A 15,711-nucleotide genomic window follows, 5' to 3' on the forward strand; every position below is an offset into this window, starting at 1 on the left:
GCACTCCCGGGCCACAGCAGAGAGCTGGACTGGAAGAGGAGCAACTGGAACAGAACTGGCACCCCAACCGGGACTAGAACCTGGGGTGCCGGTGCCGCAGGCGGAGGGTTAGCCAAGTGAGCCGTGGCGCTGGCCAATTGAATTCTTCATTTCCAATATTTTGTTTTGATTTCTCTTTAAAAGCTTAATTTCATGGGAAAAATTTTCATTCATGCCATCTACAGATTTCTTTAATTCATGAATTTCCTTCTGATTACTTCTAAGTAATCTTGCAATCAGTTTTTTGAGTCCCATTTCTGGCACTATGTCAATCTCTTCATCTTCACATTCTAGTATTGAAGTGTTGTATTCTTTTGGGGGTGTCATATTATCTTCCTTATTCTTGTTTCTTGAATTGCTGCATTTATTATTGGGCCGTTTGTTGTGATGCTTTTTTTTTTTTTTCCTTTCCCTGTGATGGCTTTTTTCTCTGGACTATGCCTCTGTGCCTTAGTGGAGTGTTTACTCTTTGAGTGAATAACCTGAGGCATGTACTGGCTGTAGCAGAGAGCTCTGTTCAGTGCTCCAGGGTGAGGGGAGTATCTAAGTGACACCCAAGTTGGGCATTGTAAATCTTTTTTTTTTTTTTTAATCAGAGGGCAAGTTTGTTCAGCTCTGTTTGGTGTATTCTCATGCTCACCTTCTCTCCTCAAAGGAGACCAATGCCTGGGCACTAGCCCCAGTGGGTACAGTTTTTATCTACGCTGCCACAGGATGCACAAAAAGGATCCTTGCAGTCCTCAGTGTGAACATGGATCCTGCAACAATGACCCTCACCAGGGTGGCACTGCCCACAGTGACTGCCCAAAGTACTAGCCACACCCTGTACCCTCCCACACTCCCACAGTGTTTTCACAGTCCCGGCATACAAGGCTCTCACAATCAGGAGCTCCCAGACACCTGTCAGTGCTCCCAGCTAGCCAGACTCAAATGTCTCCTCTCTGCTGGTTGCTGGGCACAGACACAAGCTGGTGCAGCTGGTGCATATGTCCAAAATGGCACCTGCCCTCTCTCAGCTAATTACAGAATGCTGATGCCAGGTGGTAGGGGAGAGAGAAACGTGAACTATCTGCCACAGGGCTCCAAGCCAGACTCCCTCTAGGCTCTTCCTGCAGCTTTATTGCCAGTGGCTTGGGCTGCTGCAGTCTGGTCTCAGCTCCCTCCAAAGCTGGCACTGATGCTGTTGGCTCCTGGGATCCTGAGTTGTGCGCGTCCACACCCTCCACATGGGTCCACGGTATCCCTGTAATTTTCATGGATTTTTCCCCGTAACTCTTCCCAGAGACTGTGTCTCTCCGCTTTTTTTTTTTTTAAACAGGCAGAGTTAGACAGTGAGAGAGAGAGAGAGAAAGGTCTTCCTTCCATTGGTTCACCCCCCAAATGGCTGCCACAGCTGGCACGCTGCACTGATCCGAAGCCCAGAGCCAGGTGCTTCCCCTGGTCTCCCATGCAGGTGCAGGGCCCAAGCACTTGGGCCATCCTTCACTGCACTCCTGGGCTACAGCAGAGAGCTGGCCTGGAAGAGGAGCAACCGGGACAGAATCCGGCGCCCCGATCGGGACTAGAACCCAGGGTGCCAGTGCCACAGGTGGAGGGTTAGCCTAGTGAGCCGCAGCACCGGCCTCTCTGCTATTTTTTAACTATCTTCCCCTAGACTAGAGCAGTCAGCTCCCCCACAACACACACACAACCCATTCCACTATCTTGACTGTCCCATCCAGGAGATAGTAACTTGGATCTTTCTTTCTTTTTACATTCTTAAACCCTGATTTGCTATTGTCCTATTCTTAGCTCAGTAAGCTTTACTTTCAGCCCTAGACAAATACTTAATTAAAAAAATTTTTTTAAGATTTATTTATTTATTTGAAAATCAGAGTTAGAGAGATAAATCTTTCATCTGCTGGTTCATTCCCCGACGGCCACAACAGCCAGGCCTGGGCCAGGCCAAAGCCAGGAGCCAGTGCCACTATCCAGGCCTCCTGTGTGGGTGGCAGAGGCCCAAACACTTGGGTCATTTTCTGCTGCCTTCCCAGGCACATTAACAGGAAGCTGGATAAGAAGCAGAGCAGCTGGGACTGGAACCAGCACTGTGACATGGATACTAATGTCACAGGCAGCAGCCTAACTTGGTATGCTGTAGCACCAACCGTAAGAACAAAACACTTATTTTGAATCAGGCATTTATATACTTTTCATTTAAACCTTTCAACAACCCTGTGAGCTAGGAGGTGGTACCACTCACAGGAAATGGGCTGAAAGACATAGCCTGACCAATATAATGCAACTCCCAAGTGCCTGAGCTAGAGCAGTGGGCAGTGCCATTGTACTTGCTAGCTGCAGGCTGTGCTAATGGCTGATATCAACGGTGAGGTTGTGAGGCTGGGGTGAGCTCTGGAAGACAAGGCTGAGCTCACTAGCGGTTGTGGGTCAGCAGGGAGGGCATCAGTGGGGTACTGGCTAACCGTGTTTTACCTTTGATACTCCCATCTAGTGGTTGGGGAGTTCATTGACCTGTCCTGGGAAGCCTGAGTCCACTTTTGTCATAATGGCCCACCTTATCTCCAGTAGGAAGACTGACAGGTTTGGTAGAGCGGCCACAAACCCTCCAGGTGTCAGATTTTGTTCATCTTTATCGGGAGAGGTTTAATCCCATCGTAGATTGGATGGCTTGGTAATTTCCATAAATGTGGGGGAAACCAAGTCATGGTGGTTAAGGACCCTTATGCTTTATTTTGGCTTTAAAGCTGCTTTATTTCTTTCAGAGCCGGAAAAAAATAAATCACATTTGGGTTTCTTGCCTAAAGATATATTTTGGTGCCTTGATGCCCCTAAACATTTTCAGATTTGGTAAACATGTCTTTTCTGTTGCCTCCAGGCTTCAGGGTCAGTAGGAAAGCCTAGAGGTTTTAGTGCCTGAGTCCTTCCAGGGAAGAAACCCAGGTGCTGAGCTGTTTGGGAGAGCTTCCTGTGCGTACCTGATGGTCAGTCACCTGGAGGAGCAGCCAGAGGTGCACGGATGTATCTTTGTTCACACGTTTATTAGACATTTGTGGAGCGTCCACCGTGAGGCACTGTGTCGACAGGAAGTGGGAAGTCAGTTTGTCCGTCTGAATCATCCAGAAAATGCTTTTCCCTAACTTTGCATTTAGTCAGATAGTATCCTTTTCTATATTTGACATGTTTTGTTTTCCCTTTTTAGCATTTCTGGCAAGGAGTGCATTATCGCTGGGCCTTTTTCATGGCCAGTGGTCCATGTCTGGATGAAATTGCGGAACTGGTGGATGCGGGAAAGGTATGTACGTGTGGAAACCCATGTAGGAAACCTTTTGTTTGAAAAGCTTACTGCTAGAGCACCTCTTGTGGACATGCCCATTGAGCCTCATCAGAGGAAACTCTACAGAGGTAGGCTTTGCCAGTGCATGTGCTGCCTTGCACGTGGCCAAGTTTAAGTGCATTGTTTTGGTTCTAGTTCCATGGGAATCACAGACATAGACTGTTACATCTGACGAAGATGTAGCATCTCCCTGCGTCTGGTCGAGTCCTCTTGGTTTACAGATGAGGAGGCAAGGCCCAGGGAGGGTATATGATTTCTCAGAGACTCTTGTTTAGATGGTAGGAGGGCTGGGATCAACTCTCGGATGCTAATGTTTTGGTAATGGTCCTGAAAAGATGGCACTGGGAGAGTGATCTCACACACAGGTGAGAACACACTGGGGAGTTTACATTAGCTGATTCTGGAGCTTCTTTCCTCGGAGATGAAGCAAGTTTCCAGATGAGTCAGGGTAGCAAACACTGCGAACTCTGAAATCGCCACATGGCTAGGTGAGAAATCTGGCCCCGACATCTCCTAATTCCCATGCTACCGTGATAACATCAAGGGTGAGTAAATGATGTCTGGGAAGGTCAAAGACTGATGGTGTGGCTAAGGGTTGGTGAGGATTTGGATAGAGACAGCTGATTGGTATTATCTGTCTGGCCTGTAGTGGACCTTGTAGAAAGGGGATTGTGTGAGTCTGGTGCTGTGGTGCAGAGGGTTAAGACACCACCTGCGATGCCAGCATACCATATGGTTGCCGGTTCAACTCCAGGCTGCTCCACTTCTGATCCAGCTTCCTGCTAATGGGCCTGGGAAAACAGTGGAAGATGGCCCGAGTGCTTGGGCCCCTTCCACACTTGTGAGAGATCAGGGTGGGGTTCCAGGCTCCTTCAGCCTGGCCCAGCACTGGCCATTGTGGCCATTTAGGGAGGTGTAGTCAATCAGTAGATGGAAGAGTTTTGTGTCTCTCTTTCTCTCTGTCTCTGTAACTCTGCCTTTCAAATAAAATAAATCTCTAAAAAATTAGAAAAAAAGGGATTGTTGCAGACAGTCTGGTCATCCTTTTTGTGGGGTTTAAAGGGCTTCCGGGTCTCCTAGGTGCTGAAGGGCCCCACAGCCCCCACTTTCTTACTTGGATTCTTCTGTGGTGTTGACTTCCCAGACCAAATAGCCTGGAAGATAGCTCATGTTCAGGTGCCGATATTTGTGATTTTATTGAGAGACAATAAGGAATTTGAGGATGGAAACCTTGTATATTTTAGAGGATTGCATATGATGATAGACAAGTGATTCTCATCTCACAGATATTTCAGCTACTTTCTTAGAACTTGAGGCTGACTTGGGACTTAGCCTACATTGTCTCATCCTTGTCATTTTGTAGTGGGCAGGAGAAGGGGTTGGAGCAGGCCAGTGTTACTGTCACATGACCCACGCTCAGACATGGATATGGGCTGCCCCTGAGGTGGGCTTGCTCCTGCCGGCACCTGCCCCTTGCTGGCCGCAGCATCTTTTTGTGTTGATTTTGGAAAGGATGGTTTTACGAAATATTGATTGTGTTTCGTGCTTGTAGGATTGTAAAATCTGTTGCAGCCGAGGAACTATGTGATGGCTTGTTGTTTCCCAGGTCTTCCGGTTTCAAGTTTGTGTGCCTTTTCATGGACTTGCTCGTGTGAGCTGGGTAGTGTTACTGTGACTGCGTGTCTCTGAGTGGTTCCCCCACATCCCGCAGGGAGGCTCATTTTACATGTAGGAAGAAGGAAGTGAGCTATCATGGGATAAGTGTGTGCTGCGCTGGGGTGGAGCCCTGTCATTAAAGAGGACTCTGACCTTCAGAAGTACACAGCATGCTCGTGCTTGTCCTTATGCCTCCAGGCCATCCGCGTGCCTGCCGCGCTCTGTTGTAATCAAAATATTGTGCTTCTCTCTCTGCCTGGAAATTGCTGTTTACCCAACAGGGATGAGAGGTGACTCGTGTATGTCTCTACCTATTCAATTGGCAGATAACCCATAGGATGGCTGAAAGAGGGCCTGGTACAAAGTGGATATCCTTACAGTGTTTGTGATGGAGGGTGACGGGGAAGTGTTCCTGTTGCCCGTGATCCTCCTCTCCTCCACCCAGCTGCGGGGGTTGGGAAGGGCCCTGGGACGGTGCTGCTGGATTTGGGACACCGGCTGCCATCATGAGATGGGCTGTCTTGTCCTCTCCCTGCTTCTCCGTGGTCATGAGAAATTGCTGCCTATTTAAAGAGGCAAGTTGGAAAGACAAACACAGTAATCTACATATGTATTATGTGGTTATTAGAGATTCATTAAACTGGACAGAGGCATTAAATTCTTCCAAGCTTCACCCCGATGTTTAATGACCTAGTTAGCAGGTATCTGAGAGTTGTTGTTTGAGAATTGTTTTTTGAGAGTAGCTTCAAAATCCAAGAAGTAGGAAAAGTTTTCTTGCAAGAAATCTTCCTTTGAGGCAGGCATTTGACCAAGCAACTTGAGTGCCTGGGTTTGAGTCCTGGCTTGGCTCCGGTCCCAGCTTCCTGCTAATGTACACCCTGCAAGACAGCAGTAAAGGCTCAATAGTTGGATCCCTGCCACCCATGTGGGAGACCTAGAGGGGAGTTCCTAGCTCCTGGTTTTCACCTGGCCCAGGCCTGGCTGTTGCAGGCACGTGAGGAGTGAATCAGAGAATAGTAGTGCATACATTCTATCTCTTTCCTCTCAAATTTTTAAAAAGTAAATAAAGACTTAAGAAAAAAAATTTCCTGTGACACTAAAATTCTGTTTGTCCGATACACCCAATGTTGTATATTTCTTAGGTTTCTTGGGATGTCCTATCTATCAAAACAGGAAAACACACATATATATATATATATATGTTTTCAAAAAGTTCATGGAAAATGCATATTATGAAAAAATCTGTGAATGGATTTCAAATTTTTTGTACCAATATTATCCTTTGATTACATTTTCCAATGAACTCTTTGAAGTATCCCCATATTTTTTTCTCTCCCTTCCTGAAAGGAATTATACCATTGTACACCTTGATTCTTTTAAAAATAGCATACACTTAGCTTCATTTCATATCAGGTTATGAAATGCTGCCTCATTTGTTTTTGCAATAGCTGCATTAGTATCCCATTGAATAGATATAATTTATTCCAATCTTTTGCAAATAATGCTTCAGTCGATAGCTCACGATTTTAGTGCCTAATTGTGAGTATATGCATTTCCATGTATGGAACTGGAATTGCTGACTCAAAAGGTACATGCAGTGATGGTTTTTATAGATAGTGAAACAGCCAGCTTTAAAAATCTGCTTTGCCCGTTGAGCGCCGGCAGTCTGTCTCTCTTGCAGCCCACCTTCTCTCTGTCTCCGTTGAGCGCCGCCGGTCTGTCACCCCTGCGGCCCACCTTCTCTCTCTCTCTCTGTTGAGCACCGGCGGTCTGTCTCCCTTGCGGCCCACCTTCTGTCTCCGTTAAGCGCCGCCGGTCTGTCTCCCTTGCGGCCCACCTTCTCTCTGTCTCCGTTGAGCGCTGCCGGTCTGTCTCCCCTGCGGCCCACCTTCTCTCTCTGTCTCCGTTGAGCGCTGCCGGTCTGTCTCCCCTGCAGCCCACCTTCTCTCTGTCTCCGTTAAGCGCCGCCGGTCTGTCTCCCTTGCGGCCCACCTTCTCTCTGTCTCCGTTGAGCGCCGCCGGTCTGTCTCCCTTGCAGCCCACCTTCTCTCTCTGTCTTGCCTTCTACTTCATTAGAGACTTGCTTTTAGGAATGTGAAGATCTGTCATGGTCACTTATGGCTCAAACTGTCCAGATAAAAATGGCATCTGGATTGGTGTGTGTTATTGGTGGACGCTGTCACCCCTCTGTGCGCTGGTGAAATGGAGACGCCACAGAGTTCCCAGCGGCAGGATGCGCCCTCGCACGCAGTCTGTGAGTGGTGTCAGACTTGGCTTCCGTCGTGAACGTCCACCCTGCCTCGCTGTCTCATCGTGTGGCGCTCCGAGAATACTTCTAGGAGGAGGGTCTCCTACGCTTAGTGTGCCCATCAGCAGCAGGCCCAAAAGCGATGAGGAGCTGAAACTGCGCACACACGTGGGGTCCGCAGATCCATTCCAGACTGGGACGTTGTTTCCATCTGACTGTCACCGTGTGTCACTGTTGCAGACAGTAGGATTTCACATTCCCACGAGCTGGCCACAACTCCAGTCTGATTTTTAAGAAGTATATCGTGTTTCATTATATCCTGGGCCAAGGGTTGCCACACTGCCGTGAGTGGGCCACAGCCAGTCTGCAGCCCTTTTTTGTGTATCCCCTGAGCTAACAGGCAGAGGAGGAGCTGCCGTGTGTGTGAAGCAGTGATGGGGAAATTCCCGGCCTCCCCTGCGAACATCGCCCCCTCTCTCCCAGCGGCTGCTACTGCAGCCTAGGAACCCTGGGCCCTCACACACTGCTTTGAAATCCACTGTTCTGGTTTTCAGAAAAGAATATAATTCATACTGTGCGTATAGTGGGTTGCTACTGAAATTGTGCCTTGTGCGTATAAACAGTTTATTGGCATTTCTTCCTAAGCACAACAAGCATTCCCTATGTGTATGCTATTTAACAGGCTCTTAGGTAGGAGGCAGGAGGCCCCTAGGAAGTCCCGGTAGGGGCGCCGGATTCTGTCCCGGTTGCCCCTCTTCCAGGCCAGCTCTCTGTTGTGGCCAGGGAGTGCAGTGGAGGATGGCCCAAGTGCTTGGGCCCTGCACCCCATGGGAGACCAGGAGAAGCACCTGGCTCCTGCCATTGGATCAGCGCGGTGCGCCGGCCTCAGCGTGCCGGCCACGGCGGCCATTGGAGGGTGAACCAACGGCAAAAGGAAGACCTTTCTCTCTGACTCTCTCACTATACACTCTGCCTGTAAAAAAAAAAAAAAAAAAAAAAAAAAAAAAAAAAAAAACTATATTCAGACCCAGTGTGTGACACTGATTAGCATAGTTTAGAAACAGAAAAGCCGAGTATGTCTCTCTTTTTTTTTATTTTAAAGATTTTTTTATTTGTTTGAAAGTTACAGAGGGGCAAAGAGAGAGAGAATGAATGGTCTTCCATCATCTGGTTCACTACCCAGCTGGCCACAATGGCCAGAGCTGTGCCAATCCATAGCCAGGAGCTTCTTCCGGGTCTCCCACGCAGGTGCAGGGGCCCAAGCACTTGGGTCACTTCTACTGCTTTCCCAGGCCATAGCAGAGAGCTGGATGGGAAGTGGAGCAGCTGGGACTCAAACCAGCACCCATATGGGGTGCTGGCACTGTAGGCAGCAGCTTCACCCACTATGCCACAGCACTGGCCCCAAGAGTACCTCTCTATTTACTGTCCTCACTCCCACCCTCCCACCAGCCATTGTCATATTTGAAGAGACAGAGGCCCTCAGAAATTAAATAGTGAGCAGAACCAGGTTTCTGAACCCTGAAGGAGAGTTGCTTCCAGGGCACTTGGCTCTGCCTTTAAGAATGAAGCAGGAGGGGCAGGTGTAGGGACCCAGCAGGCAAAGCTGCCGCTGCGTGCTAGCATCCCACGTTAGGGCACTGGCCTGAGTTCCTGCTGCTCTGCTTCCAGCCCAGCTCCTGGCTTCAGCCTGGTCCAATCCCTACCCTTGTGGCCATCTGGGTAGCGAACCAGCGGATGGAAGGTCTCTTCCTCTGTCGCCTCCTCTCCCTGTCACTCTACCTTTCAAATAAATGAAATATAAAAAAAAAAAAAAAGAAGAAGCAGTACTGGTTAAGTAGCAGGTCCCTCATCCTCATTTTCTGCTTGTCTAAGTCATCTTGCAGACGCTACCCAGGTGGAGTGGGAGTTCTTGGTGCATCCTCATGTTGCTTCGTGGTTGTCAGGACTGAGAGCAGGGCGGCTGGTGAGGCAGAGTCCTGACCGTTGTCAGCTGCTGCTAAGGGTGACTGTCTTGAGGGAAAATACTTACACATACCTGCTTACATATGTAGGAAATTACCACAAAACGCGGCAGCTTAAAGCAACGCAAATTTAGTGTCTTATGTTCCGAAGGGCAGAAGCCTAAAATGATGAGCAGCGCCACGTTCCTCCCAGAGGCCTCGGGGAGAGCCATCTCCTGGGCTTTCACCGGCTTCCAGAGGCCACCTGCATCCCTTGGCTCACGGCCCCGCGTCATTCTGACCTCTGCCCTGTCACCACATCTCCCCTCCGAAGGACCTGTGATTACACTGGGCTCCTTTGGTCAGCCAGCGTGACCTCCTCGTCTCCAGACTCTGCATCGCCCGTACAGAGTCCCTCTGCTGTGCAGGAGCACACGCACAGGTTCGGGGAATTAGCACGTGAATTAGCACGTGAGTGTGAGGGTCATTATTCTGCCAACCGTGGTGCACGAGCCATCTCAAAAGGATACGAAGGGAACTGGAAATACTGCTGCCCCTGAGAAAGAAGGTTTTTTATTCCTTTGTCTTTTTGAGTATGTCTGTCTGCACACATACATTCTTCACAGAATTACTGAAGCCCTCTGATGGCATGTTGACAGGTCTGATAAAAACATATAGTGACCAGCCAAGCTTCCTGGGTGAGCAACGAAATGCAGATTTCTCCATTTCTTTCTTTAACTCATTTCAGAACAGCGCCTATAATAACTTATTTAGTTCAGAACATCTGCTGAGGGCCCATTAGCCCACTTCTTCACCGCACAGGGTATAGGGAGATGTGTTGCCTGCTAGAAGCTTCCATGGTGATGGAAGTGTGCTGCCTGCATGGGCACTGTGGCAGCCACCAGCCCCCTGAGCAGTGGAGTGTGACTGGTGCAGTGAGAGACTGACTCGTCTGGTTTATTTGCTCACTTTTGATGAAATAGCCACGTGTGACTAGAGCCCACCATACTGAGCACCACAGCTTTGGAGGACAGCATAATGAGTTCCGAGACAGGCAACTTCCCAGACTCCTCTTGGACAGCTTAGCTGTGAATTGCCTTCTACACCTGACGTCCCTCAGGGCAGCCAGATTTTGCTGCATAGAAGGAGCTTGATGGTCCAGGCTTGAATCCCCAGGGCCACGAGAAGACTCAGAGCTCCCAGACCCTGAGGCTTCTGGTTATTCTGATGCTGCTGCAGTTACGTCTGTGAGGAAACGCGTGCCGAGTGTCTCCGCCTTCCTTCTGGCTGCAGGAGTGCGTGCCTCTGTTGTAAGGGACGCGACCCAGGGACGAGTCCTGGATGCATTCCAGAATGGGTGTAACTTCCTCCCGTGGGGCGTCCCCCATCCGTCATGCCCTCCCGTCTCACCCCTCTCCCTGCTTGGAGGTCTCTGTTGGCTTCTCCTCTGTCTTCCTCTTCCCCTCTGCCCTGACCCTGGAATCTTTGAACCTAGCACAGAGGTCGGGGGCATAACCCGTGCAGGAGGTGGTGCTGGAGCTAGAGTCCTGGTGCCCGCCCACAGGTGTGTGGATTCGCACTCATCCCAGGAGCCCTTCCGTCTTCCTTGGTGTCTGTCATCCGCCAGTCTCCTCACACGCATTTCTGTGCGTGCAGGCAGGTGAGGCCCAGGGGCCGAGGTGGGGCAGCGGAACAGACCCAGGCGCCCCAGCCTGCATCGGTCCTGTACAGTAGTGCAGTCGGGAGGCCTAGATCCGAGTTCTGGCACTTCTCCTGACAGCTCTGACCTTGCACCCATCCCGCGACCACTCGCGCTGCAGTGTCCTCCTCTGTCCACACAGGCTCGCTCGGGTGTGTGGATTCCTTTCGCTCCACTATTTAGGGCATTGTGCTGGGTAGATGGGGATCAGGAGCACCCTCCGCTTCCATGCCGCTGAGAACCAGGGCAAAGCCTGGACTCTTCGCAGTGCCCACAGGTTTCCCCTTCCTCTTCCTTCCCTTCAAGGGGCAGAGGGGGGAAGACTTGCCCATGGCTGGGAAGCAGCGATTTCTAGGCTGCACCAGAGGGGGCCAAGGTCTCCATTGTCCTTGTGTCCTCCGGGGATGTCAGGCAGCAGGCGCCAAGTCATGGGGCCTGGTGTGGCACAGCCTTTTTTTTTTTTTTTTTTTTTTTTTTTAAAGATTTACTTACTTATTTGAAAGTCAGATCTACACACAGAGAGAAGGAGAGTTAGAAAGAGAGAGAGGTCTTCCATCTGCTGGTTCACTCCCCAATTGGCCGCAACGGCCAGAGATGTGCCGATCTGAAGTCAGGAGCCAGGAGCTTCTTCCAAGTCTCCCATGTGGGTGCAGGGGCCCAAACACTTAGGCCATCTTCTACTGCTTTCCCAGGCCACAGCAGAGAGCTGGATCGGAAGAGGAGCAGCCGGGACTAGAACCAGTGCCCATATGGGATGCCAGCCCTGCAGGCGGCGGCCCTAAGGCACAGCCTTTGTTTAGGGAAGGGAAGGGAGCAGGCAGGAGAGCCCACCCATGTGTGCAAGACTGAGGGAGGGCTGCAGCCGTGGGCATCTCCTGGTTGGCGGTGAGCGCTGTGTCCGCGTGGCAGGCAGAGTGGCGTTGAGCCCGCCCGCTTTATAACGGGGCTCCCGGGGCCTGGTGGACTCTAGCAGTGTCATCACATAAATGCGGGGACTTCTCTGAGAGTAACCTTTCTTTCCCCTCTCTGGATTTCAACTCTGATCCCCGTGTCCTTAACAAACAAACACTCTCGGTCTGATGTGCGGCTGTGCTCAGACAGTGTCTCATTATCCAGCTAATCTCCATTGGCTGTCACACATTCAGCCAACGGTGGCATTTGCCCGCCTGTAATTTGAAAGCCTCTTTTTTCATTGTCACTTACGGGAACTGCCGAATGACTCATTATGCCGCGGTCAGCCCTCTCGGGTCAGCTGCCACAATAGGCCTAAGCAGCCAGATTAAAGCGGGCAGCAGCCACAGGCCGCCTGTGTCATCAGTTCAGGCTCCGCGTCTCCGGACGGAGCACAGCGACCTGAGCGAGCCGTGCACTCTGCAGTCCGGCCTGTGTGGACCTGCCTGTGTTAGTGCCTGGCGCTCAGAAGGCAGATGCCTCGTCTTTGTGGAATGGATGGCTAGGTGCGGATCCATGTTAGGGACCCTAAGAAGAAGGCAGAAGCCTGCGTCACGCCCATGGCCCTATGCATACAGGTCACCTAGGATGCTTTTTTTTTTTTTTTTTTTTTGGACAGGTAGAGTTAGAGAGAAAGGTCTTTCTTCTTTGGTTCACCCCCTAAATGGCTTCTACGGCTGGCGCACCGCGCTGATCCAAAGCCAGGAGCCAGGTGCTTATCCTGGTCTCCCATGGGGTGCAGGGCCCAAGCACTTGGGCCATCCTCCACTGCCCTCCCTGGCCACAGCAGAGAGCTGGACTGGAAGAGGAGCAACCAGGACAGAATCCAGCGCCCCGACCGGGACTAGAACCCGGTGTGCTGGCGCCCCAAGTGGAGGATTAGCCTAGTGAGCTGCAGCGCCGGCCTAGGATGCTGACTTAACACGCGTGGTCTCCACCCCAGCTCCAGAGATTGCGATGGCGCCGTCCCAACCGGGGCCTGGGCCTGCTTTGGTGATCTCCTTTTCCAGGTCCCAGAGGCTTGAGGGAGAGCAGTGGGTTCAGAAGGCTTCCTGGGGTGGCTTTAGGAAGCAACTTGAGCGCATTGCATCCTGTTCCTGGGGAGGGCGAGGGGGTTTCCCGCCCCGAGCCAGCTCGGCTCAGCGCAGCGCACAGCAGCTGCGGTGTTGCACGAGAGCCAAAGTCATGCTCGTCCTGCTGGGGATCATCCATTAGTGATGGCCTCTGAGGACAGGGGCAGTGCTGGCCCACGAACCACACATCTGTCAGCCAGGTCGCCTGGACACAGGGCCTGGAGACCCGAGCCTCAGCTGGCACGGGAAGGTGGACCCAGCTGCAGGCTGTGACCAATCAGTACTTTTCCTCTCAGACTTTGGGGTAGCTGTGGGAGGAGCAGCATGCAGCAGCGAGAGATGGAATCCTGCATTGCCATTGCCTGCCGTGTGACGCTGGGTAACTTGTGTAACCCTGTGCCTTCATTTCTTCATCTGTAAAATGGGAATAATAGTGGTTCCTACCTGAGACGGGGGTTATGAGGATTCAGTGGGGTAACATACAGAGGGCCCTCGGAACACTGCTTGGCACTTAGTGAGGGCAGCAGGTGCCAGCTGTTACTGTTAGGGTGTGCTTGTTGTGGATGCAGAATTCGCAGCTCTTGGGGGAAGGGAGCTTTTGGAGTCCCCGATGCCCCTCTGCTGACCGGGCTGTGCAAGTCGCACGAGGGTTTCATCGGCTGACCCGGGCCCGCGTCTTCCTCTCAGGAAAGGACAGGGCTGCAAGACGTGTGGGTCGGCTCGCGCCTCTGACAGCCGCTCCCTGCCACTGCGGCGGGGGAGGCACCCGGAGGTCAACAGCTGGGTTTTGCTTGAGGTTTTGAAAAGGAACAGTTCGAGTGGATGTTTTTGCGTGGGGAGGAGGGGACGTCACCAGGGACCTGGTTTGGGAAGGCACCTGCTGCTGCTGCTGGCAGGGCCTCCAGCGCAGCCCAGGAGCTCACGCGACCTTGCTTCCCTTTTACCATGCTGGCCTTCACCGAGGCGACAGTAAGTTCCTGCTGTATGCCTGGCACACTGGGTGCTGTGGGGGCACAGGGAGGCTGGGCTGTACCACAGGCATTTTATGTTGTAGTTGGGTAGACGTGCCATTTAACAGTTTTTAAAAACACTTTGTTCTTTTTCTGTGTATGGTCTGTGAAGGGGACAAGAGGAACTCAGCCCTGCCTTTGGGATTTGCCATGTGTGCCAGGTGGCTGAGACATACACTCGGCTACAGTAAGCGCAGTGTCTCAGTGAAAGGCACGCAGGCTGTACACTGGGGACCGGGGAGGTCGGGTGGGACCCGGGCTGGAAGGGCGCTGGGCGCTGCGCGCTGCAGAGAGGGATGTCTGGGCCAGCTGACCTGTACGCGCAGAGGCGTCAGCGACCCACGCTCAAAGGCGTCAGGGAAAGCACAGGCGGAGTCTGCAGGCAGGCGGGGTGGGGGTGGGGGTGTCTGCATCCCTGCCTTGGGAGCTGTGGCATGGTTCTGAGTAGGAGGGACAGACACACACACACACGGCAGAGTGTAGAAGAAAGATGGGGCCATGGAGAAGCTGGGCTGCTTCTGAGAGAAGCAGTGCGATGAGGTGACCGTCACGGCCGGGTGTGACGTGGGGACACCAGCTGGAGCCTGGGAGACTGGCCTTGGAGGACACACCGAGGAAACGACCTAGGCGGCGGCGGCCCCGGGAGATCCAGGCGCCTCTCCACCAGTCAACCTCTTCTTGTGTCTTCCAGATCCGGCCCGTTATTGAACAAACCTTCCCTTTCTCTAAAGTTCCAGAAGCCTTCCTGAAGGTGGAGAAAGGACACGCACGAGGAAAGACCGTAATTAATGTTGTCTAAATAAACTCCAGTGTTGTGAATGTTGGGTTTCTTCTTGGTGAGCGCCTGTGGTTCCATCCCTTTCAGTCTCCCAGGTTAGATTATAAGTTCCATGACATAAGGTTATAAACAAAAATTTTTTTAAAGCAGTAATTTGCCAGTGACTGCTGGAAAAATACCAGCACCTGGACGTGTCTGTGTTCACTGAGACATCTTGTCTTCTCGTAGCACAGGCACGAAGGAGGGTCTTACAAAAAGTTCATGGAAGATGTGCGTTCTGGAAAAGCTATGCATAGATGTAAAGCATTTTGGCACCAAAATGAATTCATCTTTTAATGCCATTTCTCCATGAATTTCTTTGAAGTACTCTCCTATGTTAATGTTTGTCAGACACTAAAACTTCTGGTGCATGGATGGACGTTAGTGTACTTAGCTTGTCTAAGCCAGTGCCGCTGCCTTTTTCTTTTTTAAATATTTACTTGAGAGGCAGGGGCAGAGAGAGAAGTCTTCCATCTACTGGTTCACTCCCCAGATGGCCACAAAGGCTGGAGCTGGGCCAATCTGGAGCCAGGAGCTTCTTTCAGGTCTCCCACGTGGGTGCAGGGGCCCAAGGACTTGGGCCATCTTCTTTTGCTTTCCCAGGCCATAGCAGAGAGCTAGATGGGAAGTGGAGGAGCCGGGACTAGAAGCGGCGCCCAAATGGGATGCCAGCACTGCAGGCAGCGGCTTTACCTGCTATGCCACAGCGCCGGCCCTGCCGGTGCCTTCTTGAACTGCTCACTGAGCACTTTTCCTAACTGGCCAAGGTTTCCTTTTGCTTCTCGCACTCTGACGTGGCATCTCGGCCTACACAGTTCTGACCCTCTCAGGGTCTTATGTAACGATCTCACCAGTGATGTGCCGGTTTACTCTCAGTATTGAAAGTTAGGCTACAGGAACTAACTTTTAGAAACCCTTCCCTTTTGCGTAAGGGCCTTTCA

General features: G+C 51.5%; 1 protein-coding gene across 1 annotated transcript in view; it reads left to right on the forward strand.

The window, feature by feature from the left end:
* The window catches only part of RTN4IP1 (reticulon 4 interacting protein 1), a 65,768-nt gene extending 50,996 nt beyond the window's left edge, over positions 1 to 14,772 (forward strand). Inside the window, exons 8-9 of the mRNA XM_002714873.5 lie at positions 3,239 to 3,331; positions 14,645 to 14,772. Coding sequence (XP_002714919.2) covers positions 3,239 to 3,331; positions 14,645 to 14,752 — 201 coding nt within the window. The 3' untranslated portion in view covers positions 14,753 to 14,772. The remainder of the gene's footprint in view (positions 1 to 3,238; positions 3,332 to 14,644) is intronic.
* The last annotated feature ends 939 nt before the right edge of the window (positions 14,773 to 15,711 follow it).

The sequence above is a fragment of the Oryctolagus cuniculus genome, chromosome 5, assembly GCF_964237555.1.
Source record: "Oryctolagus cuniculus chromosome 5, mOryCun1.1, whole genome shotgun sequence".
NCBI classification, from domain to species: Eukaryota; Metazoa; Chordata; class Mammalia; order Lagomorpha; family Leporidae; genus Oryctolagus; species Oryctolagus cuniculus.